The sequence below is a fragment of the Notolepis coatsorum genome, assembly GCF_963971535.1.
Source record: "Notolepis coatsorum genome assembly, chromosome: 7".
Classification (NCBI taxonomy): Eukaryota; Metazoa; Chordata; class Actinopteri; order Aulopiformes; family Paralepididae; genus Notolepis; species Notolepis coatsorum.
The window spans coordinates 900246-926806 of NC_140171.1; the positions used below are offsets into that span (position 1 = coordinate 900246).

General features: G+C 45.0%; 1 protein-coding gene across 2 annotated transcripts in view; it reads right to left on the bottom strand.

Annotated features, from left to right (window-relative positions):
• The window catches only part of npepps (aminopeptidase puromycin sensitive), an 85957-nt gene that overhangs the window by 41365 nt on the left and 18031 nt on the right, over window positions 1-26561 (bottom strand). For both annotated transcript variants that reach the window (XM_084318890.1, XM_084318889.1), the window contains exons 6-16: window positions 25210-25410; window positions 24569-24665; window positions 23917-23950; window positions 17989-18103; window positions 16982-17146; window positions 13622-13726; window positions 12652-12712; window positions 10905-11014; window positions 5742-5805; window positions 4864-5003; window positions 3720-3854 (exon numbers count right to left, since the gene is read on the bottom strand). In XM_084318890.1, the coding sequence (XP_084175016.1) occupies window positions 3720-3854; window positions 4864-5003; window positions 5742-5805; window positions 10905-11014; window positions 12652-12712; window positions 13622-13726; window positions 16982-17146; window positions 17989-18103; window positions 23917-23950; window positions 24569-24665; window positions 25210-25410 (1227 nt within the window). The remainder of the gene's footprint in view (window positions 1-3719; window positions 3855-4863; window positions 5004-5741; window positions 5806-10904; window positions 11015-12651; window positions 12713-13621; window positions 13727-16981; window positions 17147-17988; window positions 18104-23916; window positions 23951-24568; window positions 24666-25209; window positions 25411-26561) is intronic.

The following is a 26561-nucleotide window of genomic DNA, read 5'->3' on the forward strand; positions in this document are numbered from 1 at the left end:
AGGATCACAAGTGTGTTTTTGATTTGTTGTAAACAAAGACGGAAAATAAACTTCATTCAATTAATAAACTGTATTCCTCACTGTCACTGTGTGGAAGAGACTGGATCATTCTTTTGTGCAAAGCAACGTCAGACTTGACATTACTTTCCTAACTTAGTGAAACTAAATTTAACAAATTAACACATAGATATAAATGTACTGAAAATGTACTGAATGGTTATTTCTTATTTTATTTCTTATTATTATTTTTTTAATCCTCTTTTTCTCCGCCAGATTTTTCTGTGCTTTTTCCTCCCATCCCAATTTAGTCGTTATGCCAATTCCCCCCCTCCCCTACCTGGTCGTTGTGTGCATGTGCCCCCTACTGGTCGGTCTAGGGAGCCCTGAGGTCTACCACATGCTTCCTCCGACACATGCGGAGACAGCCAGCGGCTCTCTTTTCACCTGACAGTGCGGACTCTCATTGGTGAAGTGCACGCTGCCTTCACCACTTCCTTTCTTTTGCTGTGCAGGCGCCCAGACCTGACCTGTAGGAGTCGCTGTCCAAAACGCCAGATTACCACCCATCAACTTCCCTCCCGCTAACTCAGCCAAACGAGTTAGTATGACGGCTGGCCCAAGTCGGAGGCAATGCTGACTCGGAGGCAATGCTGACATTTTATTTATTATTTAAAAAAATATATATATATATATATATAATAATAAAAATCCGATATATTTTTTTTACCGATAACCGATCCAGCTATTTTACTGATATCGGCGGCCGATACCGATGCCAATATCGGAGCATCCCACAGTAACACAAACATGTGTGTTTTGAACTTGGCAAAAATCTGATGTTAGAAGATTAATTACTAATTACTCTATTCTACTCTACCAGACCAGATGAGAAGTGGCTTCTGCTGATTTATTTTTTATTTTTTTGAGGAGCAGAGAGTAAACAAGTGACTATTTTCTGATGTGCAGTGTGCACAGACTAACAGAAAGAACTAAGAGCTAAGAGCCTAATACCAGACCAGAGGAGAAGAGCTGCCTTTGGATTATTATTTTTTGAGGAATAGAGGAGTAAACAAGTGACTCTTTTCTGATGTGCAGTGTTCTGATGTGCAGTGTTCTGATGTGCAGGTGTTCTGATGTGCAGTGTTCTGATGTGCAGTGTTCTGATGTGCAGGTGTTCTGATGTGCAGTGTTCTGATGTGCAGTGTTCTGATGTGCAGGTGTTCTGATGTGCAGTGTTCTGATGTGCAGTGTTCTGATGTGCAGTGTTCTGATGTGCAGTGTTCTGATGTGCAGTGTTCTGATGTGCAGTGTTCTGATGTGCAGTGTTCTGATGTGCAGGTGTTCTGATGTGCAGTGTTCTGATGTGCAGTGTTCTGATGTGCAGTGTTCTGATGTGCAGTGTTCTGATGTGCAGTGTTCTGATGTGCAGGTGTTCTGATGTGCAGTGTTCTGATGTGCAGGTGTTCTGATGTGCAGTGTTCTGATGTGCAGTGTTCTGATGTGCAGGTGTTCTGATGTGCAGTGTTCTGATGTGCAGTGTTCTGATGTGCAGGTGTTCTGATGTGCAGTGTGCACACAGACTAACAGAAAGGACTAAGTAAGAGCTGAGATGAGACCAGAGGAGTCTGGAAATAAGTGACTTTTCTGATGTGTATCTGACTAACAGAGAAAGGAGGAATAAAGCAGAGGGGAAGGTGAGAGGTCTAGAGAGAGAGGGAGGGAGGACTTTGCTCTGTATCGTCAATCAATGGTCAAATAAATATTTGATTAAGGAATATAATATGCCTTTTTGTATTATTTCTGTGTATCAGCAAAATGTATAGATCTTTATGTTAGACATTGAGGGAAATTAAGATTCTCCGATTTTTTACAAACCGCCGCTTATCAACTAACCGGTTAATCGGCAGGTGACGTATGTTGCTCAATAGTTGCTGATGTCTGTGTTTGCTCAGACCGGAAAAAAATTAGAGGGAAATACAATTTAAGATTATTTTAAAAAGTGAATCTACTGTAAATGCAGCAGAGGTTTTGAGGCAGGTTATTCCAAAGAGTTAATGCTCTAAAAAATAAAAGATCTCCTTAAAGCGTTGGTTTTTGGACCTGGTAATTCAAGCTGCCCATTACTGGAACCTCTAGTGTAATGATCATGCACAGTATTACTATAAACAATTGTTTATGTATAAAAACAGGAGTTTTACTGCTCATGACCAACTTGAACAGCACAAATGTATTTTAAAAGACAATCTATTTTCAACGTTAAGCCAAGAAAGGCGGGCATGCATACGGCACACATTACACAGGACACAGAGTTCAGGAGACTGAGGAAGAGGAGGACACAGTGAGGAAGAGGAGGACACAGTGAGGAAGAGGAGGACACAGAGAGTTCAGGAGGTTGAGGAAGAGGAGGACACAGAGAGTTCAGGAGGTTGAGGAAGAGGAGGACACAGAGTTCATCCTCTCACATTCAGTAAGTGCTGAGGGACCATCTGTGGTCAATATGTGAACCGAGAACAACGTACTGGAAACAAACGCACGCAAAATACAACACTGTTCCTCCATTTAATTAATTAACCACGTGTAGAAATAATCTTTTATAAGTGCGTTGATATTAGGGATGGGTACCGAATCCGGTACTTTTAAGGGTACAGTACTACCGCACTGCCCGGGAGGAGAGGGAATCGAACCGGGAACCTCCGGATAAACCAGCTGACTGCTCTAGTCTACCGTTTCCTCACATGCCACGATGTGGACACACACATGCTGTCTCATAGTCCTCAGTTCTGCTCACCACAGAAGACCCAGGACTATGCCTCCAATTATTATTATTATTATTATTATTATTATTATTATTATTATTATTATGCATTTGATTTGATAGCACTGCAACCTCAACAGAACTGCAACCTCAACAGAACTGCAACCTCAACAGAACTGCAACCTCAACAGAACTGATACCTCAACAGAACTGCAACCTCAACAGAACTGCAACCTCAACAGAACTGATACCTCAACAGAACTGATACCTCAACAGAACTGATACCTCAACAGAACTGCAACCTCAACAGAACTGATACCTCAACAGAACTGATACCTCAACAGAACTGATACCTCAACAGAACTGATACCTCAACAGAACTGATACCTCCACAGAACTGATAGATGATACCTCCACAGTAGAGGTGGTTCTGCAGGCCACACTGGGGTGAGACTCACCAGGGAGAAGAGGTGGTTCTGCAGGCCACACTGGGGTGAGACTCACCAGGGAGAAGAGGTCGTTCTGCAGGCCACACTGGGCTGAGACTCACCAGGGAGAAGAGGTGGTTCTGCAGGCCACACTGGGGTGAGACTCACCAGGGAGAAGAGGTGGTTCTGCAGGCCACACTGGGGTGAGACTCACCAGGGAGAAGAGGTGGTTCTGCAGGCCACACTGGGGTGAGACTCACCAGGGAGAAGAGGTGGTTCTGCAGGCCACACTGGGGTGAGACTCACCAGGGAGAAGAGGTGGTTCTGCAGGCCACACTGGGGTGAGACTCACCAGGGAGAAGAGGTGGTTCTGCAGGCCACACTGGGGTGAGACTCACCAGGGAGAAGAGGTCATTCTGCAGGCCACACTGGGGTGAGACTCACCAGGGAGAAGAGGTCGTTCTGCAGGCCACACTGGGGTGAGACTCACCAGGGAGAAGAGGTCGTTCTGCAGGCCACACTGGGGTGAGACTCACCAGGGAGAAGAGGTCGTTCTGCAGGCCCAGCCGGTCCACTGGCAGCAGGGTCAGGTCTCGGATGCCAGGCAGCAGGCTCTCCAGCATAGACGAGCTGTACTGGATGCGGTAGAAGCCCACTGTTCCTGGGTTGATCTGATAAGATGATAAGATGAGATAAGATATTCCTTCATTGATCCTCTTGGGGGAAGTGCAGGGCCCTCATTTATCAACAATTCTTAGAAAGTGTTCTATTTTCGTTCTTAAGCACAGAATTTAGAATGCGTGTACGTACAGAAAAATCGGGATTTATCACACGTGCGTACACAGGTTCTATGCACACCTGCAAGTACTCCGTGTTGATAAATGCCACTTGTTCTACGCTCCTCGCTCGTGCACGGTTTTACGTATTTGCATATAGCACCGCCCGTAATTAACCATATATGGTAATGAACACCCCCATGAAATGTGGAAAAGTGGACTAAGCCAGCGAACGCCTGGGAGAAATATACGCGACAGGCTGACCGACATCTATTAACTTCCTAAAGACCATCGCTGCCTCAGGGCAGCGCAAACACTAATAAAGACCGTTAACCACCGTTTGCCATTGGTGTCATTAATAACCGTGCTGGAATATGACTGCTTTTTCTTCGTTTCGTTCGATTAATACCCAGGGATTAAAGTTCTCCCTCAATTTCATTCCAAATCGCGACGGATTTTCCGTCAATTTTCTACCTCCTGCATATGATTTGTAGAGGCATACAATCTATTTTGATGTCGGTATTAGGTCGCCTATATAAACAATAATACGAGAGCATATACAAGAACCTTTCTATTCACATAACTGCATTTGTGATGGAGCTTTGACAGCTACATGGGTGGTACAGACAGTAACAGTCTATTGCTCGATCCATCTCCAATATCACGATGGACCTTGCCATGTAGCCTATGTATAGCCTGCCTATGTGATCAAATAGAACGCAAACTTTTTACTTGCTCTTATGTCACATATGTCACTTGGAAGATAATTCCATGCCCCGATAGCCCTACATAAAACTGTTCTTTGCATACCGTTAGTATTTGCATGGGGTAGAATAATCTGCCCTCTACTTGCCCCTCTGGTAAAATGCATGTGCACATTTGAGCTGTAGAGTAGAGGACGTACCTTCACCCACTGCTCAGGACTGATGTTGTGCAGCGTGATGGTGGTGTCTGAACTGTCCAGCAGCATCTTTAGCTTGGTGCAGGCTGGGGCCTCGCTGGAGCAGATACTGAGGGGCACCATCCAGCTGGGACAGTCCTCTCCTGACCACCACAGAAGAAGAAGACAGTCAGAAACACAGAGAAGACAGTCGGACACAGAGAAGACAGTCAAGACACACAGAGAAGACAGTCAGACACAGAGAAGAAGACAGTCAGACACACAGAAGAAGACAGTCAGACAGAGAAGACAGTCAGACACAGAAGACAGTCAGACACACAGAGAAGACAGTCAGACACACAGAGAAGACAGTCAGACACACAGAGAAGACAGTCAGACACACAGAAGAAGACAGTCAGACAAACAGAAGACAGTCAGACACACAGAAGACAGTCAGACACACAGAAGACAGTCAGACACACAGAAGACAGTCAGACACACAGAAGACAGTCAGACACACAGAGAAGACAGTCACACACAGAGAAGACAGTCAAGACACAGAAGAAGACAGTCAGACACACAGATAAGACAGTCACACACAGAGAAGACAGTCAAGACACAGAAGACACAATCGGACACATAAGACAGTCAGTCAGTGGGTTCTTTAACGACCGAATTCAGTCGGCCGTTTTTATTATTTTTTTTATTTATTCTTTTTATAAGCCTCGGCTTCAGCCTACACCTTTTCGGTCATTTTATTTTTTTGTTTTTTTGGAAGTTCTACTACTATGCTTTGTAAAAAAAAAGACCGAAATAAAATCATTCATTCATTCATTCAATCATTCATTCATTCATTCATATCTATGAAATGACCGGAGTGGCAGCTTCCTCCAGAGACTCACCGCTGTGGGGTCCGCTGGCGCAGAACTTCTTCTGTGATATCGTGAGGACGCGGTCGTCTCCTTCCTGCAAAGGGAAGTGATGATTAGGAGTGTGATCCTTCACCGGCTGCTCCACCACGGGTCTCCTCTCCAACCACCAAACCACCCCACCGCCCACGGCCACAACACAGACCCTGTTTAACTAACCACCCCACCGCCCCGCGGCCAACACGGACCCTGTTTAACTAACCACCCCACCGCCCACACGGCCAACACGGACCCTGTTTAACTAACCACCCCACCGCCCACACGGACCCTGTTTAACTAACCACCCCACCGCCCACACGGCCAACACGGACCCTGTTTAACTAACCACCCCACCGCCCACACGGCCAACACGGACCCTGTTTAACTAACCACCCCACCGCCAACACGGACCCTGTTTAACTAACCACCCCACCGCCCACACGGCCAACACGGACCCTGTTTAACTAACCACCCCACCGCCCAACACGGACCCTGTTTAACTAACCACCCCACCGCCAACACGGACCCCGTTTAACTAACCACCCCACCGCCCAACACGGACCCTGTTTAACTAACCACCCCACCGCCCACACGGCCAACACGGACCCTGTTTAACTAACCACCCCACCGCCCACACGGCCAACACGGACCCTGTTTAACTAACCACCCCACCGCCCACACGCCCAACACGGACCCTGTTTAACTAACCACCCCACCGCCCACACGGCCAACACGGACCCTGTTTAACTAACCACCCCACCGCCCAACACGGACCCTGTTTAACTAACCACCCCACCGCCCACACGGCCAACACGGACCCTGTTTAACTAACCACCCCACCGCCCACACGGCCAACACGGACCCTGTTTAACTAACCACCCCACCGCCCACACGGCCAACACAGACCCTGTTTAACTAACCACCCCACCGCCCACACGGCCAACACGGACCCTGTTTAACTACATTTACATTTACATTTAGTCATTTAGCTGAAACGCTTTTATCCAAAGCGACTTACAAGTTCTGTACGACAAGCCATCAGGAAGAGCACAACTCTATCAGCTGAGTAACAATGTTCATCAAGTGTTGAGTGCTACAGTGTAGGTTAGTTTATTAGGACAAGTGCATGACAGTAAGGTTAGTTAGGGTTAGACATATTTTATTTATCTTTTTATTTTTAATATCTAGGGACATCTATGGATCTCAGGGAATGTATTCAGGTATATTGTGTGTGTTACTAGGCTTGAGTAAATTGTGATGCAACAAAGGACAATATAAATAATGATTTTTCTTAGCATATTTGACAGTGAATAACACCATGCTAAAAATTACCAGACATGAAAAATGGCCACTGTACTCGTTCAGCACCTTGTTGAGATCACCTGTACAAATAAATCTAAGGAAATGAATAAAGGGAAGATGATTAAACAGAAGGTTTTGTAGATACAGTACTGAATTCTGCCATCCGGACACAGGCAATTTGAAATATTATTATAGAATATCAGGCCTATAAACTAACCACCTCACCGCCCACGTAGGGCTGGGGGCGATATGGCCTAAACCACCCCACTGCTCACGTAGTGCTGGGGGGCGATATGGCCTAAACCACCTCACCGCTCACGTAGGGCTGGGGGCGATATGGCCTAAACCACCTCACCGCCCACGTAGGGCTGGGGGCGATATGGCCTAAACCACCTCACCGCTCACGTAGGGCTGGGGGCGATATGGCCTAAACCACCCCACCGCCCACGTAGGGCTGGGGGCGATATGGCCTAAACCACCCCACCGCTCACGTAGTGCTGGGGGGCGATATGGCCTAAACCACCCCACCGCCCACGTAGGGCTGGGGGCGATATGGCCTAAACCACCCCACCGCTCACGTAGGGCTGGGCGATATGGCCTAAACCACCCCACTGCTCACGTAGTGCTGGGGGCGATATGGCCTAAACCACCCCACCGCTCACGTAGGGCTGGGCGATATGGCCTAAACCACCTCACCGCTCACGTAGGGCTGGGGGCGATATGGCCTAAACCACCCCACCGCTCACGTAGGGCTGGGGGCGATATGGCCTAAACCACCCCACCGCTCACGTAGGGCTGGGGGCGATATGGCCTAAACCACCCCACTGCTCACGTAGTGCTGGGGGCGATATGGCCTAAACCACCCCACCGCTCACGTAGGGCTGGGCGATATGGCCTAAACCACCCCACCGCCCACGTAGGGCTGGGGGCGATATGGCCTAAACCACCTCACCGCTCACGTAGGGCTGGGGGCGATATGGCCTAAACCACCTCACCGCCCACGTAGGGCTGGGGGCGATATGGCCTAAACCACCTCACCGCTCACGTAGGGCTGGGGGCGATATGGCCTAAACCACCTCACCGCTCACGTAGGGCTGGGGGCGATATGGCCTAAACCACCCCACCGCCCACGTAGGGCTGGGGGCGATATGGCCTAAACCACCCCACCGCTCACGTAGTGCTGGGGGGCGATATGGCCTAAACCACCCCACCGCCCACGTAGGGCTGGGGGCGATATGGCCTAAACCACCCCACCGCTCACGTAGGGCTGGGCGATATGGCCTAAACCACCCCACCGCTCACGTAGGGCTGGGCGATATGGCCTAAACCACCTCACCGCTCACGTAGGGCTGGGGGCGATATGGCCTAAACCACCCCACCGCTCACGTAGGGCTGGGGGCGATATGGCCTAAACCACCCCACTGCTCACGTAGTGCTGGGGGCGATATGGCCTAAACCACCCCACCGCTCACGTAGGGCTGGGCGATATGGCCTAAACCACCCCACCGCCCACGTAGGGCTGGGGGCGATATGGCCTAAACCACCTCACCGCTCACGTAGGGCTGGGGGCGATATGGCCTAAACCACCCCACCGCCCACGTAGTGCTGGGGGCGATATGGCCTAAACCACCCCACCGCTCACGTAGGGCTGGGCGATATGGCCTAAAAATAAAATCGCAAGATTTTTTCACACCACATCAGATTTACGATTTTAATCGACTTCTTTCTCTTAAAAACTAGAAACGCCAAGGAAATCGTTCAAATAAGCTTTGTTTTTATTTGACACAAAAAATGATCAAACCAAGATGAATTTCCCTATTGGGATTAATAGTACTTTTTCACCAAACTTCACTTAAAACAAATAAAAGGTGCCTCTTGCTCATCAAACAAGAATGAATTTAATAAAGTGCAAATCTAACTTTCACCAAACATCACTTTTTGTAAAATAAAAGGTGACTCTTGGGGATTTTTTATTGTTATTACTAGGGGTGCACAGATATATCGGTCGGGTATCGGTATCGGCCCATAAGTGCCTTGTTGACTGCCATCGGCCGATAAGCTAAAATGTGCCGATGGCAGTGGCCGATAAATATCCATCAATTTGTGTCGAGTCAATCTGGTCCACACGTCCGAACTTTGAAAAAAGTTTCAGTCAAGCGACCTGCACAACCCCGCCCCCACACACACAAGCTACTGCATCAAAATTACTTATGATTAACAAAGGCATTCGTTTTCTGGCATTAACGTTATATAGTTACACGTTCAATAACATCAGCATATTTACCCGAACATAGCTCATTCATATCTCTCACTTCCTTCCTTTGCTCAGAGAGCCCGTACTGAATCGTACCCATTCTGCAATCTGTTAATAAAGTTTTCAATCAGACAAATGTATAAAAAAGCTTTTATTATAACATTCGTTGCAGTAAAATCATTATGCCTTGTTTGGTCATCCTGCGGCGCGCTGGTAGTCTACTCGTGGCCGGCGGGGAGCCAACTTTATTACCGCCGGTAGGTTTGTTGTGGTTCTCGCTGCAGATCAATGGCGGACTTCCCGGAAGTATAAAAACAAATAAGCGCTTGCCGATTGGTGGTAAGAACAGCAGAGGAGGGTGCAAGCGGTGTGATGTAATAGACCTATCTCAAACCCTGCCCCTTTTCTTGATCCTCCAATCACAGCTGTCGCTTACCTCCGACTTCCTCGTACAAACTTTGTTTGTACGAGGAAGTCAGAGGTAAGCGACAGCCGTGATTGGAGGATCAAGAAAAGAGGGCAGGGTTTTGAGACAGGTCCATTGGCAGAATCGACTGTCAATCAAAATTGTTCTGTTGTCGTCTACCTGCATTGCTTTGGTTGAGAGATAGTGCTCTCTTATTATAACTCATAAACAAGTCTTGAGCAAGACAAGTTAGTCTGTTAGGTTATGAAAGTCAGCGAGTATTGTATGATTCAGACTTCAGCAATAATCATGACTCATGAGCATTATAAAATAAAAACACACATGGCATGGTGGAATTAATACCATAAAAATATTTCTTGATGTTTCCTTTTTTTAAGTAAGTAAAGAGGCCTATGTTCATATCGGTGAGCACAATTTGTAACACAAAAAGAGAGACGTGTAGCCTATTTATTTATTTAATATTTTATTTATTAATTTTATTATTTTATTTGTTGCCATGCCTAAAATAATAGTCAAGCATAGGGCTTTTATTATATGGTTATAATAAAAGCTTTTCTATACATTTGTCTGAGTGATTGATTGAAAACTTTATTAACAGATTGCAGAATGGGTACAATACAGTACAGCTCAGTGGACTGGAGGATGAAGACCAGAAAAAGACTTTCGGCTTTTTTACATAAGGGTCCTCCATTTTAAATTCATCAAAACATTTAGAGACATACACATATACAGTAGTTATTATTATTATATATATATACAACTATCGGTATTGGTATCGGCCGATTGTGTTAGTTGAACAATCGATATCGGTGGCAAATTTTCATATCGGTGCATCCCTAATTATTATTATTTTTATTATCGATTTTCATTTTTTTTTTTTTATTATCCTAAATCATGAATTCGAATTAATCTAACTAACCACCCAGACGCTCACGCCAACAGACATTTAACTAACCACCCCAACACAGCACAGACCACGTTTAACTAACTTGAATCTGAAACTCACCTGTTCCTGGTCCAGTAAATATGATATTAGTGCCTTGCTCACCTGTTCCTGGTCCAGTAAATATGATATTAGTGACTTGCTCACCTGTTGCTGGTCCAGTAAATATGATATTAGTGCCTTGCTCACCTGTTCCTGGTCCAGTAAATATGATATTAGTGACTTGCTCACCTGTTGCTGGTCCACTACTATAATGGGGAAGCCCATCTGTTTAGTCCAGGAGCTCATCACGGCAGCGATGGGTTTCCCGCTGGACCGTTCTAGACACTCCCATAGGTCCTCTGGGGAAAGAGGGCGGGAGGTCAGAAGTCAAGTAACCAATCGACGTGGCCTTCTCTTGAAAAATAAATTGATTGTGTTTCTAGTGGTGGGACTCTATTAAAAAATGTTATCAAATTAATTCGAGACTTTATAGTTAATTAATCACATATCAATATTTGATGCGAAAAGCAAAAATTTTCATTTTGGTATACGAGTGAATCAATGAATAATATTGAAAATGTTTGCTTTTTATTTTATACATTATACATACATTTAAGCAGCAAAATCCTGTATTAGCTACTACACAGACCAACAGATCAACGCAATTTTTAAAAGTGCAGCAATTTTAGGAATAATATATATATAGCGCAAAGGACCTTTTGTAAACTCAAACACTTTCGAGGTAAAAGTAAAACGCAGTACTTTCAAGTACATTGCAGAACAGTTGACCATTAACACTTTGAGTGCCAGCCACAAGAAATCTCGTTATTTCATGCCATGCGTTGAGTGCCAATGACGAGAAGTCTCGTTTTTTTAATCGTTATTGCTTTTATTAGCGATATCCATTCATTTTTCATCAATCTAGCCTCACGTTACCATTTGGACTGGCTCTGAGCTCTAACAGGGAAAATACCGCCCCCTATCGTCTCCCGGATGGTAATGCATCCATTGGATTGGACTCAATGGAAATGGATGAGAAAAGAAAACTCCAGAATCCACATTTTACTTATCAGGCATGTAACCCGAGCCGATCCCATTCATTGTAGACACTCAGAACAGCGTGGAATATGTGTTTCGAGTACCCAGCGTTGGATCAATAAACGCGATCGATATTTGGGAATTGGAATACTCTTTTTGGAGAACATCTGATGTGAGGTAAGGAATCTATTTTACCAGTCTTGGGGTAATCAAGAGTTTTTTTCACATATCTCAATGTGTCCCCTATATGTGTATCTGTGTGTGTGTGTGTGTGTGTGTGCGCTGAGCAGGAAATAGATAATCGATTTTTCAGCCTGCTTCTCTAGCGTGCATAAGTACACATATACTATCGATAATCTAGCGTTTATTTGAAAACGATTCATAAATAGGGCGCCGAAAAATGACAACGTGTTTTTTGTATTCCACTAAAAGGCGTTTATCACAGAATCTTTTTTTTTCTGGAAATTTTCAAAAACTAGCGTTTTTCAAAATGGTATAAAACGGAAATGTACTGATGAAAAAACAATCCGTTTCATACATGTTAACTGCAAGAAAGTCATTGATAAGCGACGGGCGTATTAGACACATAGCCATAATATAGAATATAGAAATAGCTCCACGAAAATCATGAAATATCGGAAATTCAGTCTCAAACGGCTGGCATTCAAGCGATAAATCGCTGGCACTCAAAGTGTAAAAGAAAAAAAAAAAACTCTTGATTGATCTCAATTTCTCTTATTTATTTATTTTGTGAACAGACTAAGAAAAAAATAATTGCGATTGATTATACTTTATACTTATAGCACATGCATGAGTCTGGTCTCCTTTGAAAGGTAACATTCTTACACAATAAAGAAAAATCATGCGATTAAATGCATAAATTCTTTTTACTTATAATTCTTTCTGTAGTTAATTAATCGAAATGAATGCGATAAAGTCCCTGTTTGGGCTTCTTTACCTGTTGATGCGTTTTTATGCTGGAACTTCAAAAGATACATGTTCATTCCTTTCCTAAAATCCTGCAGAGACGAGAAAAACAACAACAGGAGGTAAAACATCTGGAAAGAGAAAACCTGAGAACAGTGTGAACGTTGTTTTCACAAAGAGAGGATTAGTCTCATTTCTGGTCTGGAGGGAGAAGTGAGACAGGTGGAGGAGAGACAGGTGGAGGAGAGACAGGTGGAGGAGAGACAGGTCTGTCTCCTTCCACCTGTCTGTCTGTCTGTCCCCTTCCGCCTGTCTGTCTGTCTGTCTCCTTCCACCTGTCTGTCTCCTTCCGCCTGTCCGTCTGTCTGTCTCCGTCCGCCTGTCTGTCTGTGTCTAGACGGACCGGTCCTCTCCTGGTCTCTGCAGGCTCTAAAGGCTCCTCTCCTGGTCTCTGCAGGCTCCTCTCCTGGTCTCTGCAGGCTCTAAAGGCTCCTCTCCTGGTCTCTGCAGGCTCCTCTCCTGGTCTCTGCAGGCTCTAAAGGCTGCTCTCCTGGTCTCTGCAGGCTCTAAAGGCTCCTCTCCTGGTCTCTGCAGGCTCCTCTCCTGGTCTCTGCAGGCCCTAAAGGCTGCTCTCCTGGTCTCTGCAGGCTCTAAAGGCTCCTCTCCTGGTCTCTGCAGGCTCCTCTCCTGGTCTCTGCAGGCTCTAAAGGCTCCTCTCCTGGTCTCTGCAGGCTCCTCTCCTGGTCTCTGCAGGCCCTAAAGGCTGCTCTCCTGGTCTCTGCAGGCTCTAAAGGCTCCTCTCCTGGTCTCTGCAGGCTCTAAAGGCTCCTCTCCTGGTCTCTGCAGGCTCCTCTCCTGGTCTCTGCAGGCTCTAAAGGCTCCTCTCCTGGTCTCTGCAGGCTCTAAAGGCTCCTCTCCTGGTCTCTGCAGGCTCCTCTCCTGGTCTCTGCAGGCTCTAAAGGCTCCTCTCCTGGTCTCTGCAGGCTCTAAAGGCTGCTCACCTCGTCCCCTATGTAGTGGTGCAGCATGCGGATGACAGAGGCTCCCTTGCTGTAGGATATGGCATCGAAGATCTCATCCACCTCCGACGGGTGGCCGACGTTCACCTGTAGCATAGAGGTACACAACACGGTTATTAGATTACAATAAATGTATCGTCATCATTAGGGCTGCACGATTAATCGAAAAAGAATCGCGATCTCGATTCATAGACCTATGCGATCTCATTTCTAAATTATGGTGATTATTTTTAGCATAAATATTTTTTTTTTACTTTACTTTTTAAATGATGACGATTATTTAGTTATTTTGTATGTTACAAGACACTTTTAAGTTTAAGTCTAGCACTTTCTGTTTAAGTCAAGCACTTTGATATATGTTATGTTGTCCGTTTAAGAAAGAGTGCAATAAATGATTTTATTGAAAAAACAAGAATCGTGTGAGAGAATAGTGATCTCAATTCTTGGAGAAAAATCGTGATTCACATTTTAGCAAGAATCGTGCAGCCCTAGTCATCATGCAGCACAAGTACAGTACAACGAAAAGAAGTTTGGCATCCAACGAAAGTGTAAATGCAAACAGTAAAGTGCAATTACCAACTGTCCGTCTGCAACACTACTATCACCGACATCTAAGGAGGGAGATCCCCCCTTGAATTGGCCCTTCTAAGGTTTCTCTCCTCCACATTGCCTGTGGTGCATTTTTTCCTATTGCTAGGTTTTAGTGGGGTATGTCTGGGAGTGTTCACATTGCATTCATTTATTTTGCATTTATTTTAAATTTGTTGGACCTTATGGTGTTCTTGTTTTGTTTCTTGACTTATTGTGATGTTTCTTCTTGACTTGTTAAACCCAAGCCCAAGCTTAATTCCTTTTTACCCCCTTGAATGCCCAGCACCACTTCAATGTTAGCATTAATATCGCCTAATCTATGTTTTAAATTATGCACAGTCAAACAGCCTGGGGGACACATATGGGACACGCTTATATCTCCGTGAAAACGGGTCTGATTATCCTAAAACTGGTAACATAGATTCCTTATCTGAGATCAGATGGTATCCAAATGGATTATTCCAATTCCTAATCGGCATTCGAAAAAAATCAATCCTTTTATTGATCCACCGCGTATACTGTAAAAACACATAATCCCCGCTGCTCTGAGGCTCCAGAGTGAAGCTGATCGACGCCGGTTGCATGAGTGAGAAGTAAAATGTGGAGTCCGGGATTTTTTTCCTCATTCATTTTCATTGAGTTAAATCCAAAAGGGTGAATTACCATCTGGGAGACGATAGGGGGCGCTTTTTTCACATCTGAGCGCCTGGGGTGGCTGAATTGCCAACGGTAAACTCGGGTGATGAAATATGAATTCAGATCTCTAATAAAAAAATTTAAAAAAGAAAAAACAAATATTCTCGTGATGGGCATTCAACCCGCGGGGGGTAAACCCGAGAAAACTCAGGTTGGTCAATCAAAGTGTTAAAGAAGATGTGTCCGGCCCATGGGGACATTAACGTCTGTTGTCGGGCCTTACAAATAAATTTGATTTGAATAGTAATATTAAATGTACAGGTGATTAAACTGGGTATAAAATATAAAAATTTGTACTAGCGAGTGTAGTGCATTTCACTGTATGTCCTGCATTTCACTGTATGCCCTGGCATGTATGTGACAAATAAACCTCTTGATTCTTGATGTATGTACAGAGTTGTAATATTAATATCTACAGTGATACAGGTATAAACCCACTATGGTAGTATACATATACGGTGGGAATAAACAGGAGGTGTTAAATCTCCGAGAGAGGTGTTTTCGGCCTACAGCTAGGCTAGCTGGTCCGTATCCGCTTCCATTCATTTGTGCCAAGCTAGGCTAGCTTGCAGCTGGATAACTTTCTACTGAACGCACAGGAGATTAATAACAATAATAATTATTAATTACATTGATAATGTTGGTATCTATCTTCTCGTCTGACTCTGGACAAGACAGTAAGCAGCATAATGTTGGCATCTATCTTTTTTTTTATCCACTTTTTCTCCCATTTTCTATATATTTTCTCCCATCCCAATTTCGTATCATCCAATTCAACACTCCCCTGTCACGGACGCTGTTTCTTGCCTCCCACAAGCCGGCTGCAATGTGGACTAAGTCATACATAGCACAAGTCCCCTCCGGTACTTGAGGTAACAGCAGTCGCATCTTTTCACCTGCGCAGCTCGATCTCTCAGTGGCGAGGAGTAACGCGTGGGAGGCTCACGCTGCCCCCGACACTTCCTGATTCTACTGCGCAGGCGCACCAACCGACCTGTAGGAGTCGCTGTCCACAACGCCCGATCCCCACCCTTCAGTTTCCCTCCCAGTAATACGGCCAATGTGTATTACTGTGGACGACCAGCTAAACTGAAAGCAAATGTGGAGCGCTGGGCTCGAACTGACGAGCCCAGCGTCTCCAGCATTTTGTGGCGAGTGCCTTGCCCACTACGCCACGTAGCCGCCAATGTTGGCATCTATCTTCTCGTCTGACTCTGCAGAAGACAGTAAGCACCATAATGTTGGTATCCATCTTCTCGTCTGACTCTGGACAAGACAGTAAGCAGTAAGCACCATAATGTTGGTATCTATCTTCTTGACTGACTCTGGACAAGACAGTAAGCAGCATAATGTTGGTATCTATCTTCTCGTCTGACTCTGGACAAGACAGTAAGCAGTAAGCACCATAATGTTGGTATCTATCTTATCGTCTGACTCTGCAGAAGACAGTAAGCACCATAATGTTGGTATCTATCTTCTTGACTGACTCTGGACAAGACAGTAAGCACCATAATGTTGGTATCTATCTTCTCGTCTGACTCTGGGGAAGACAGTAAGCAGCATAATGTTGGTATCTATCTCCTTGACTCTGCAGAAGACAGTAAGCAGCATAATGTTGGTATCTATCTTCTCGTCTGACTCTGCAGAAGACAGTAAGCACCATAATGTTGGTATCTATCTACTCGTCTGACTCTGCAGAAGACAGTAAGCACCATAATGTTGGTATCTATCTACTCGTCTGACTCTGCAGAAGACAGTAAGCACCATAATGTTGGTATCTATCTTCTCGTCTGACTCTGCAGAAGACAGTAAGCACCATAATGTTGGTATCTATCTACTCGTCTGACTCTGCAGAAGACAGTAAGCAGCATAATGTTGGTATCTATCTTCTTGACCGACTCTGCAGAAGACAGTAAGCACCATAATGTTGGTATCTATCTTCTGGTCTGACTCTGCAGAAGACAGTAAGCACCATAATGTTGGTATCTATCTCCTCGTCTGACTCTTGTCCTAAGTTCTTTTTTGAATCATGAAGACGGGTGTGTTTGGCTGGACCTCTATGGGGTGGCTGTTGTCCAGGGCGTCCAGGTCGAGGGCCCGGGTGTAGTCCGCAGACACAAACTGGGTCCAGATGTCGTACTCTGGGAAGCAGTGGTCCACACACAGGTACTCGATCCAGGACGCAAAGCCCTCGTTAAGCCACAGGTGGGTCCACCATTCCTGCGCACACACACACACACACACACACACACGTTTTACAGCCAAGGCAGTTACAGTAAAAAGAGGAAACACAAAATGTACACAAAAGTAAAATATATATATTTTAAGGGCATCGTTAAAAAAAAGTCGATATTAATTTGGGGAACCATGCTTCCTGTAGTGGCCGCTTGTCGCTCGCCAATTAATCGACAGGTGTCACGATGAACCCACTTAGATAATTTCCTAACTCGGCAATCAAAGTTGTGGATGTTGATAAAGTTGAATGTCCAAGCTGCAGCCGATGTAGTTTGCAGGGTTTTATTGTCCAAAGGAAAGATGAATGATGATGAAGGTTAACGGAACAGTTGTCAGTTGTTTGTTATAGATAAGCAGTTCCAACAATGAAAACGGGTTTGAAAGTGAATCCTCGGCAGGTGCATCATGGCTAGGCTCGGATTAACAGAGCCTCTTATAATAGAGGTGGTGTGCCCCCTAGTGTTCAAACATAAATACACCATTCAAACATAAATACACCATTACCATATAATGCAACTTCTAATAGGTCGGTTTTGGCTTCTACACTTCCCTTGGGAGCAAATAGTAATAATGTGTGAACGGGTGAAGGACTTTACATTAAACAATGACTTCACTAATGTTGTTAGTAATGAGGTTTATATTCATGTCTGCAAACATTATGCAAAAGCAGGATTGGTTATTTTTCATTCACAGTATTCTTTGCAGTGTTTTTATATATATATATATATATCTTTCTTTTGTATATATACAAAATAAAGTGTGTGGTTACCATGGCGACCTGTTGTGTAACAACAGCAGATGAAGGTGTTGTGTGTGTGTGTGGTTACCATGGTGACCAGGTTCCCAAACCACTGGTGGGCTAGTTCATGCCCCACCACCAGCGCCACCCACTGCCTGGAGGAGGAACAGGAGTTCTTAGGGTCGATCAGCAGCGCCGTCTCCCTGAGCAGCAAGAAGCATGTTTCAGAACACACACACTATATATACACACACTATATATTAGGGATGCACCGAATGGGAAATTCTTGGCCGAAACAGATACCGAAAATAGAAAACAGTTGGCCGAAAACCGAAAGGCCGAAAATGATATATGTTACAAAGGATCAGATTAAACCGAATATATATATATTTATTTATTGATATATATTGCATAGTATTTGTATATCGTTTGATATCCCTTGTATATTCCTTGTACATATACACGGAATATCCCTTTAGCCTACTACAGACCATAATATTTCATTCTCCTATTGGACAGCGGTCCACCGGCGCCAGGGACCGGCCTCCGGAGTCAGGTTCAAAGTCACCGTCAAGACATGTCTGGACATGCCCGGCCTTGCCCAGGGATACGCGACAGAAATGAGATTGGCACTAGTTTGTTCACCGTGCATATAAATACGGCGCAGGTGAATACAGAAGTATGTTACCCAATAAGTTGAAGCCTCACCCACGATACAACGTGCGGTGAAGTATGGCCTGTTTGGCCCCAGAATAGAGCATTGAGACCGCGTGCGAATTAATAACTGCATTGTCAGAGTTTGGCGCTATACCGTCGAGTGCGACATATTTCTATTAAGTCAATAATAGTCTATTGGTGTATAGTGTATCGTGCGGCTAAAGTTCTACAGTGACCAGCATCTCCAACGCTTCCTCGTATTAGCTAGAGTTCTTATCCAGGCTGGGCTGACCACATGGCGCTTTCACCCGAGGAGACCTAGACGAGAACCGTATGGACATGTACACTGGATTAATCTACCCGACGACTACATAGCCTTTGCGGCTGGAATATATTTGCTTTGGTCCTGTGATTTATGGAGCGGATAATCGCCGACGCCTGCACGTGTTGGATTTACCCCGCGAGGAGTCAAGTCGAGTCGGCGCCTCAGAGAGCCTGAGGCCGACTAGCTTTCTTCACTGTGGAGCTACAGTCTACGGAGAACAGCTGTATTCGTCTGTGGATCAAGAGGCTATTGCACCGGCTCCTGTACCTGGAGTCTCCTTAGTCATCGTTGACCAGACTCTCTACTACCGACAGATCTTCTACCCCTGCTGGCTTACAACCAGGGGGACCCTTCCAGTATCTCCCGCTATATTACTAGTGTACCATAGATATAATTCCCTAAGATTCAGGTTGTATAATTACCTCCTGCGTAACCAGAGAATGGACATTCATTGTTGATTTGCCTACGCACATTCCTTTGCCTTACAAGTGCATTCAAAGTCTAATAGAAAGTATTATGTACCTTTTGCTCCATTAAATACTTGATTATACCTTTGTGTGGAACCGATTTCATTGTGGAAAGTGTTCATCATATTCATATATCGTGTACTGTATGGCCAGTAATTAAAGTACATAAAGCGGTAGTGGTTTAATGATACCATACTTATCAATACAGTCAGGGAATTGTACCCCTCAGTTACAATATAGAATAGATTTTTTTTTACCAATGTTGTGGAACATTATGATTATGGAAAAATATATGATTATGGCAAAACTTAACTTAAAGGGGAACTATTTTACTATTTCTTTCACTATTTGGGCACTTTTACACAATTCCTGTGAGTCTATGGAACACCTCTGTAATATATATTTTTTTTTATTCATTGTTTTGTATTTCTAATCAAGTCCTCAAAAACAGCATTTTTCTACCTCAAGATCTCGAGCCGTTTTGAGCCTGGGCTCCAACCACAGTGGGAACTGTGTGGAAACTCAGCTGATTATCATGCAGCGGTGTCTCTCTGACATCACAAATCAGCACATTTTCAGATGACTCAGTTCAGTGAGGGTGAATATTGTTAGAGGAGAATTGGAAGAATGCGCCAATATGAGAATTAGAGACATAGATCATATTAATATAAGTTCACATAGCTAGGAAACAATGCTAAACACTCAAAAAGGCCATTTATAAGATAGTTCCCCTTTAAATAATAAATAATCACTATTATGGGTCCATAAAACATTTATTCAGCACTTCTGAATGCATACAGTACATTAATTCCATCTTTTCTCTGGCTGTCGCAGTGGACATCTGTGCTCTACTGAGTGCACCTTTCTAGTCCCCAGCTGAATGTGCTTTCTTGACTCGGCACAGTAGACGCGCGACAGACAGACAGCGTCAATGTGAGAAATACAACCCCCACCCCCCCCCCCCCCCTCTCGCTCTGAATAATATGCATATTAGATCACTCCGTGATTAACCGCGACAGGCATATGGTGAATGTCTAGCACAGTCTCTGGAGCGTAACAGTAAGAAGCATTTTGTATGAAAGTATTCTGTACTTCTGTATGACAACTATTAAAGAAACTTGAAACTAAAGGCATGTTGAAGACGCATTTGTTGGACGCTTTGCGCGCAGAGTTTACATGGAGGCGGCGCGACTCCCGACAGCGCGACATCATCACAACAACACGTGAGGTTGTTAGGTTGTTTCTGTTTCGGTGATATATTTTCGGTGAAAAAACTCTTGCCGAAAGGCAATTTTTTGCCATTTTCGGGCGAAAACTTTCAGTGCCGAAATTTCAGTGCATCCCTACTATATATATACACACACTATATACACATTATATATACACACACTATATACACATTATATATATATACACATTATATATATATACACACACACTATATATATACACACACACACATTATATATATACACACTAGGGATGGGTACCGTTCACATTTGAACCGATACGGTACCGGTACCTGTGAATCGATACCGGTACCCAACGGTAACTTTTTTCTGTACTTTAGTCTCTAAAAATTTTATGTACCTACCTCAGTTGTGAAAAGAAATACCGGTAATAATAATATCCAAACTTCAAACTACACTTTCGACCGTTTTCGGCTTGCCATTGCCCCGACTGGTTTGTTGTTGAACCAAGTCAAATCCTAGGTAAGCGTATATTGTGCGTGTGAACGTTGACATAAAAAAAGGGTACACAAAAAAAAATTAAAAATGTTACAGTACCGACAACGGTATCTCACGTGAATCGATACTCTGTAGTACCGACGTGTTTCGGTAAGTACCTTTAAAAGTACCGAATTCGGTACCCATCCCTAATACACACACACACATACAGAGACACAGACACTTTGCACAGCTGCATTCTCCATGGGTCAGTAAGGATGGTGTCAGTAAGAATGGTGTTGGGCCACTGAGGCCAGGACCAATAAAAATGAACGAGGCACCATTTATACTAAATGATTCAATCAGTGACTCAGGCGTAAAAACAAGTGGGCGGCCCGACTACCTTTGTGAATAAATAACAAGACCGGGCAAGCCTCGTCAAGCTAGACCAGAGAGACATGCAGCCTCGTCAAGCTAGACCAGAGAGACATGCAGCCTCGTCAAGCCAGACCAGAGAGACATGCAGCCTCGTCAAGCCAGAGAGATGCAGCCTCGTCAAGCTAGACCAGAGAGACATGCAGCCTCGTCAAGCTAGACCAGAGACATGCAGCCTCGTCAAGCTAGACCAGAGAGACATGCAGCCTCGTCAAGCCAGAGACATGCAGCCTCGTCAAGCTAGACCAGAGAGACATGCAGCCTCGTCAAGCCAGAGACATGCAGCCTCGTCAAGCTAGACCAGAGAGACATGCAGCCTCGTCAAGCTAGACCAGAGAGACATGCAGCCTCGTCAAGCCAGACCAGAGACATGCAGCCTCGTCAAGCCAGACCAGAGACATGCAGCCTCGTCAAGCCAGAGAGATGCAGCCTCGTCAAGCCAGAGACATGCAGCCTCATCAAGCTAGACCAGAGAGACATGCAGCCTCGTCAAGCCAGAGACATGCAGCCTCGTCAAGCCAGAGACATGCAGCCTCGTCAAGCCAGAGACATGCAGCCTCGTCAAGCCAGACCAGAGACATGCAGCCTCGTCAAGCCAGAGAGATGCAGCCTCGTCAAGCCAGAGACATGCAGCCTCGTCAAGCCAGAGACATGCAGCCTCGTCAAGCCAGAGACATGCAGCCTCGTCAAGCCAGAGACATGCAGCCTCGTCAAGCCAGAGACATGCAGCCTCGTCAAGCCAGAGACATGCAGCCTCGTCAAGCCAGAGACATGCAGCCTCATCAAGCCAGAGACATGCAGCCTCATCAAGCCAGAGACATGCAGCCTCGTCAAGCCAGAGACATGCAGCCTCATCAAGCCAGAGACATGCAGCCTCGTCAAGCCAGAGACATGCAGCCTCATCAAGCCAGAGACATGCAGCCTCATCAAGCCAGAGACATGCAGCCTCGTCAAGCCAGAGACATGCAGCCTCATCAAGCCAGAGACATGCAGCCTCGTCAAGCCAGAGACATGCAGCCTCATCAAGCCAGAGACATGCAGCCTCGTCAAGCCAGAGACATGCAGCCTCGTCAAGCCAGAGACATGCAGCCTCGTCAAGCCAGACCAGAGACATGCAGCCTCGTCAAGCCAGAGACATGCAGCCTCATCAAGCCAGAGACATGCAGCCTCATCAAGCCAGAGACATGCAGCCTCATCAAGCCAGAGACATGCAGCCTCATCAAGCCAGAGACATGCAGCCTCGTCAAGCCAGAGACATGCAGCCTCGTCAAGCCAGAGACATGCAGCCTCATCAAGCCAGAGACATGCAGCCTCATCAAGCCAGAGACATGCAGCCTCGTCAAGCCAGAGACATGCAGCCTCATCAAGCCAGAGACATGCAGCCTCGTCAAGCCAGACCAGAGACATGCAGCCTCGTCAAGCCAGAGACATGCAGCCTCGTCAAGCCAGAGACATGCAGCCTCGTCAAGCCAGAGACATGCAGCCTCATCAAGCCAGAGACATGCAGCCTCATCAAGCCAGAGACATGCAGCCTCATCAAGCCAGAGACATGCAGCCTCGTCAAGCCAGACCAGAGACATGCAGCCTCATCAAGCCAGAGACATGCAGCCTCGTCAAGCCAGAGACATGCAGCCTCATCAAGCCAGAGACATGCAGCCTCGTCAAGCCAGAGACATGCAGCCTCATCAAGCCAGAGACATGCAGCCTCGTCAAGCCAGAGACATGCAGCCTCGTCAAGCCAGAGACATGCAGCCTCGTCAAGCCAGAGACATGCAGCCTCGTCAAGCCAGAGACATGCAGCCTCGTCAAGCCAGAGACATGCAGCCTCGTCAAGCCAGACCAGAGACATGCAGCCTCGTCAAGCCAGACCAGAGACATGCAGCCTCGTCAAGCCAGACCAGAGACATGCAGCCTCGTCAAGCCAGACCAGAGACATGCAGCCTCGTCAAGCTAGACCAGAGAGACATGCAGCCTCGTCAAGCCAGAGACATGCAGCCTCGTCAAGCCAGACCAGAGACATGCAGCCTCGTCAAGCCAGAGACATGCAGCCTCGTCAAGCCAGACCAGAGACATGCAGCCTCGTCAAGCCAGACCAGAGACATGCAGCCTCGTCAAGCTAGAGACATGCAGCCTCGTCAAGCCAGACCAGAGTCAGTCGTCCAGCTGCTCAGTCCCTCAGTAAGCCACGTGAGGCTGGTGTTGGACCGGCCCTCGGGTTCAATGGAGACATTGTTTTCTATTCTCCAGTTGATTGACTCGGCTCTTGATATACACAAGGACTAACACTAGACTAACAGGGTCAATATTCGTTTGCTGGTCAAGAAAGTTCCAAAAAAAAGACATCTTTATATATCAAACTCTTCAAAGAATGTACGTATGTGTGACTATACGCGTTTATATCATCAAGACAAGCGTCAGTCTGGGAAGTCCCATTCGTGGTCTAGATTCATACATAGAAGAATTACCTGTAGGTTACAAGGCCCCAGTTTTCCATGGCACCTGGATGGAGGACAGCAGAGACTATGAGACACATCCTACACCCCAACTATGTTAGATATTTACTGGACACATCCTACACCCCAACTATGTTACATATTTACTGGACACATCCTATATCCCAACTATGTTAGATATTTACTGGACACATCCTATATCCCAACTATGTTACATATTTACTGGACACATCCTATATCCCAACTATGTTACATATTTACTGGACACATCCTATATCCCAACTATGTAGATATTTACTGGACACAACTAGAGATGTCCGATATTATCGCCATACCAATATTATCGGTCGATATTCGCATTAAAATGTAATATCGGAAATGATCGGTATCGACGAGAACAAATTCTTATTTTATTTATTGTCAAAAGTATGCATAATGTGTTAATTCCACGACAAGAGATATGTAATGTTAATTACCTGAAATTATTAAATTTTTTGGGGCGGGGGACCCTGCATATATCGGTATAGGTTGATATCGGTATCGGAAATTAAGAGTTGGACAATATCGGCATATTATATCAGTAAAAAAGCCAATATCGAACATCCCTAGACACAACCTACAATGGCATATGTTCTATAGAGTGGAGATGATGACATATACGAACCAGCAGCAAAGTCAGCGATAGCTATGAGATCAATCTTAGGCAGTGGATAAGGAACATTGAAGTAGTCTTTGTAGAAAGGTAAGGTCTTTGTCGCAACCTGCAAGAAGTCAAGGAGGAAAACGTTACATTACAGAAACGACAGCAGCAAAAAGGAGCCGCAGAACTAAACAAGGAGTTGAAGGTGAGATTCCTGACAACACCTATATGTTTTGAGCCGTTTCCATTAGGGGTGTAAAGGTACACGTATCCGTACCGAACCGCTTCAGTGTGTACCGCACCGAACGGCTGTGTAGTGTACCGAACGAATACAACAGTATGTTAACCACTAACAAGCGCCCACCGGGGGCTGTTTTTTTTTCACAATCTAATATACTAATAATTATTATTATATATATTTTTTTTTACAAGTCGATTATTAATTTCAATATAGAATATTCGTTGACAGCTCTACAAGTACAATTAGTTACTGCACACTACATCACCCGAGTGGAACATGGAAAGCCAAACTTTCCCCCACTGTACCGAAAACCCGTACCGAACCGTGACGTCAAAACCGAGGTACATACCGTACCGTGGTCTTTGTGTACCGCTACACCCCTACTTTCCATGCAAAGACAGTCATGAAATAATAACACGCTCACCTCCAGTGCAAACTTCCCTTGTTCCGACTTCCCAGTAGGCGTGTAGACGCGCACCGTGATGCCGTCCGACGACAGGCCCTCCACGAAGTCGTATTCTCCGATAACAAACGCCACCAGGTACGTAGACATGATGGGCGTGGGGGCGAACTTCACCTCCACGAGGCCCTCATCGTCTGGATATGGCTTTCGATCAATGACATTCTAGGACAGAGACGAGAGCGGGGAGTCAGATGTGGACGTAGGGATGTCCGATATTATCGGCCTACTGATATTATCGGCCGATATTGGCATTAAAATGCAATATCGGAAATGATCGGTATCTGTTAAAAAAAAATTTCTTCTTATTATAATATTTTATAGAATATCAGGCATAAAATGATAATGCGATTAAAATGAGATTAATTAATTACAAATCCCGTAATTAATTAGATAAATGTTTTTGTATCGCCTGACAGCACTAATTATTAGGTTTGTATACTTGTACTTTTACTCAATTACAGTTAACGTTATTAATCCTGCGGCCGCACTTAACAGCCAATCAGATTTGTAGCAATGCTAGTGGAAGTGAATGGGGTCAGCTAGCCGGTATCTGGTAAACTGGCAAGCCAAACCCATTTGTTCCCATTAGCATTGCTACAAAATGCCAACAAGCTTTCAGTGGATATTTTCATTAACCACCAACCAGTGCCGAACTATTTGACAAGAACCTTAGGATGTGCAATGTCAAACCCATGTATACATTTTTTTTTAAATAACTAATCCCTTAATTTTTTTCCAAGGCTGTAGTTTGGCCAACTTTACAACCGGATGCTGTGCTGTGAATGCCGTCCATGTTAGTTTACCTTGGCATGTTTTTTTCAAATTCGATGGAAAAGTGGGAAATGTAAATGTAGAAGTGCATTAAATAATTTTAATGCAAAAAAAAAGTGTCCTCTGTGTGCTTTAATTTCAGCATCGTCTATCGCAGAACACATTCCATTGTGGGCCGAGTGTCTGCTTGGTTTTACTCCAGCCTTGCCTAAACACCAGCTGATGATTTCACTAATTGGCTCACCTCTTCAACTAATTCACCTGGTGCAATGTGTAGTTAAAATGAAAACTTGGCCCACGATGGAATGAGTTTGAGACCCCTGGTCTATCCCTTGCAATAAATTTTTTTTTTTACTTTTACTTTTTAGTAGTTAAGTACATTTAAAAGTAGAAACTTTTTTACTTTTACTCAAGTGTGTTTTTAGCCAGATACTCTGACTTTTACTTGAGTACCATTTTGAGACGGTACCCATACTTTCACTTAAGTATAATTTCTGGGTACTTTTACACCCCTGCACAATACTGATACCAGGCTGATACCA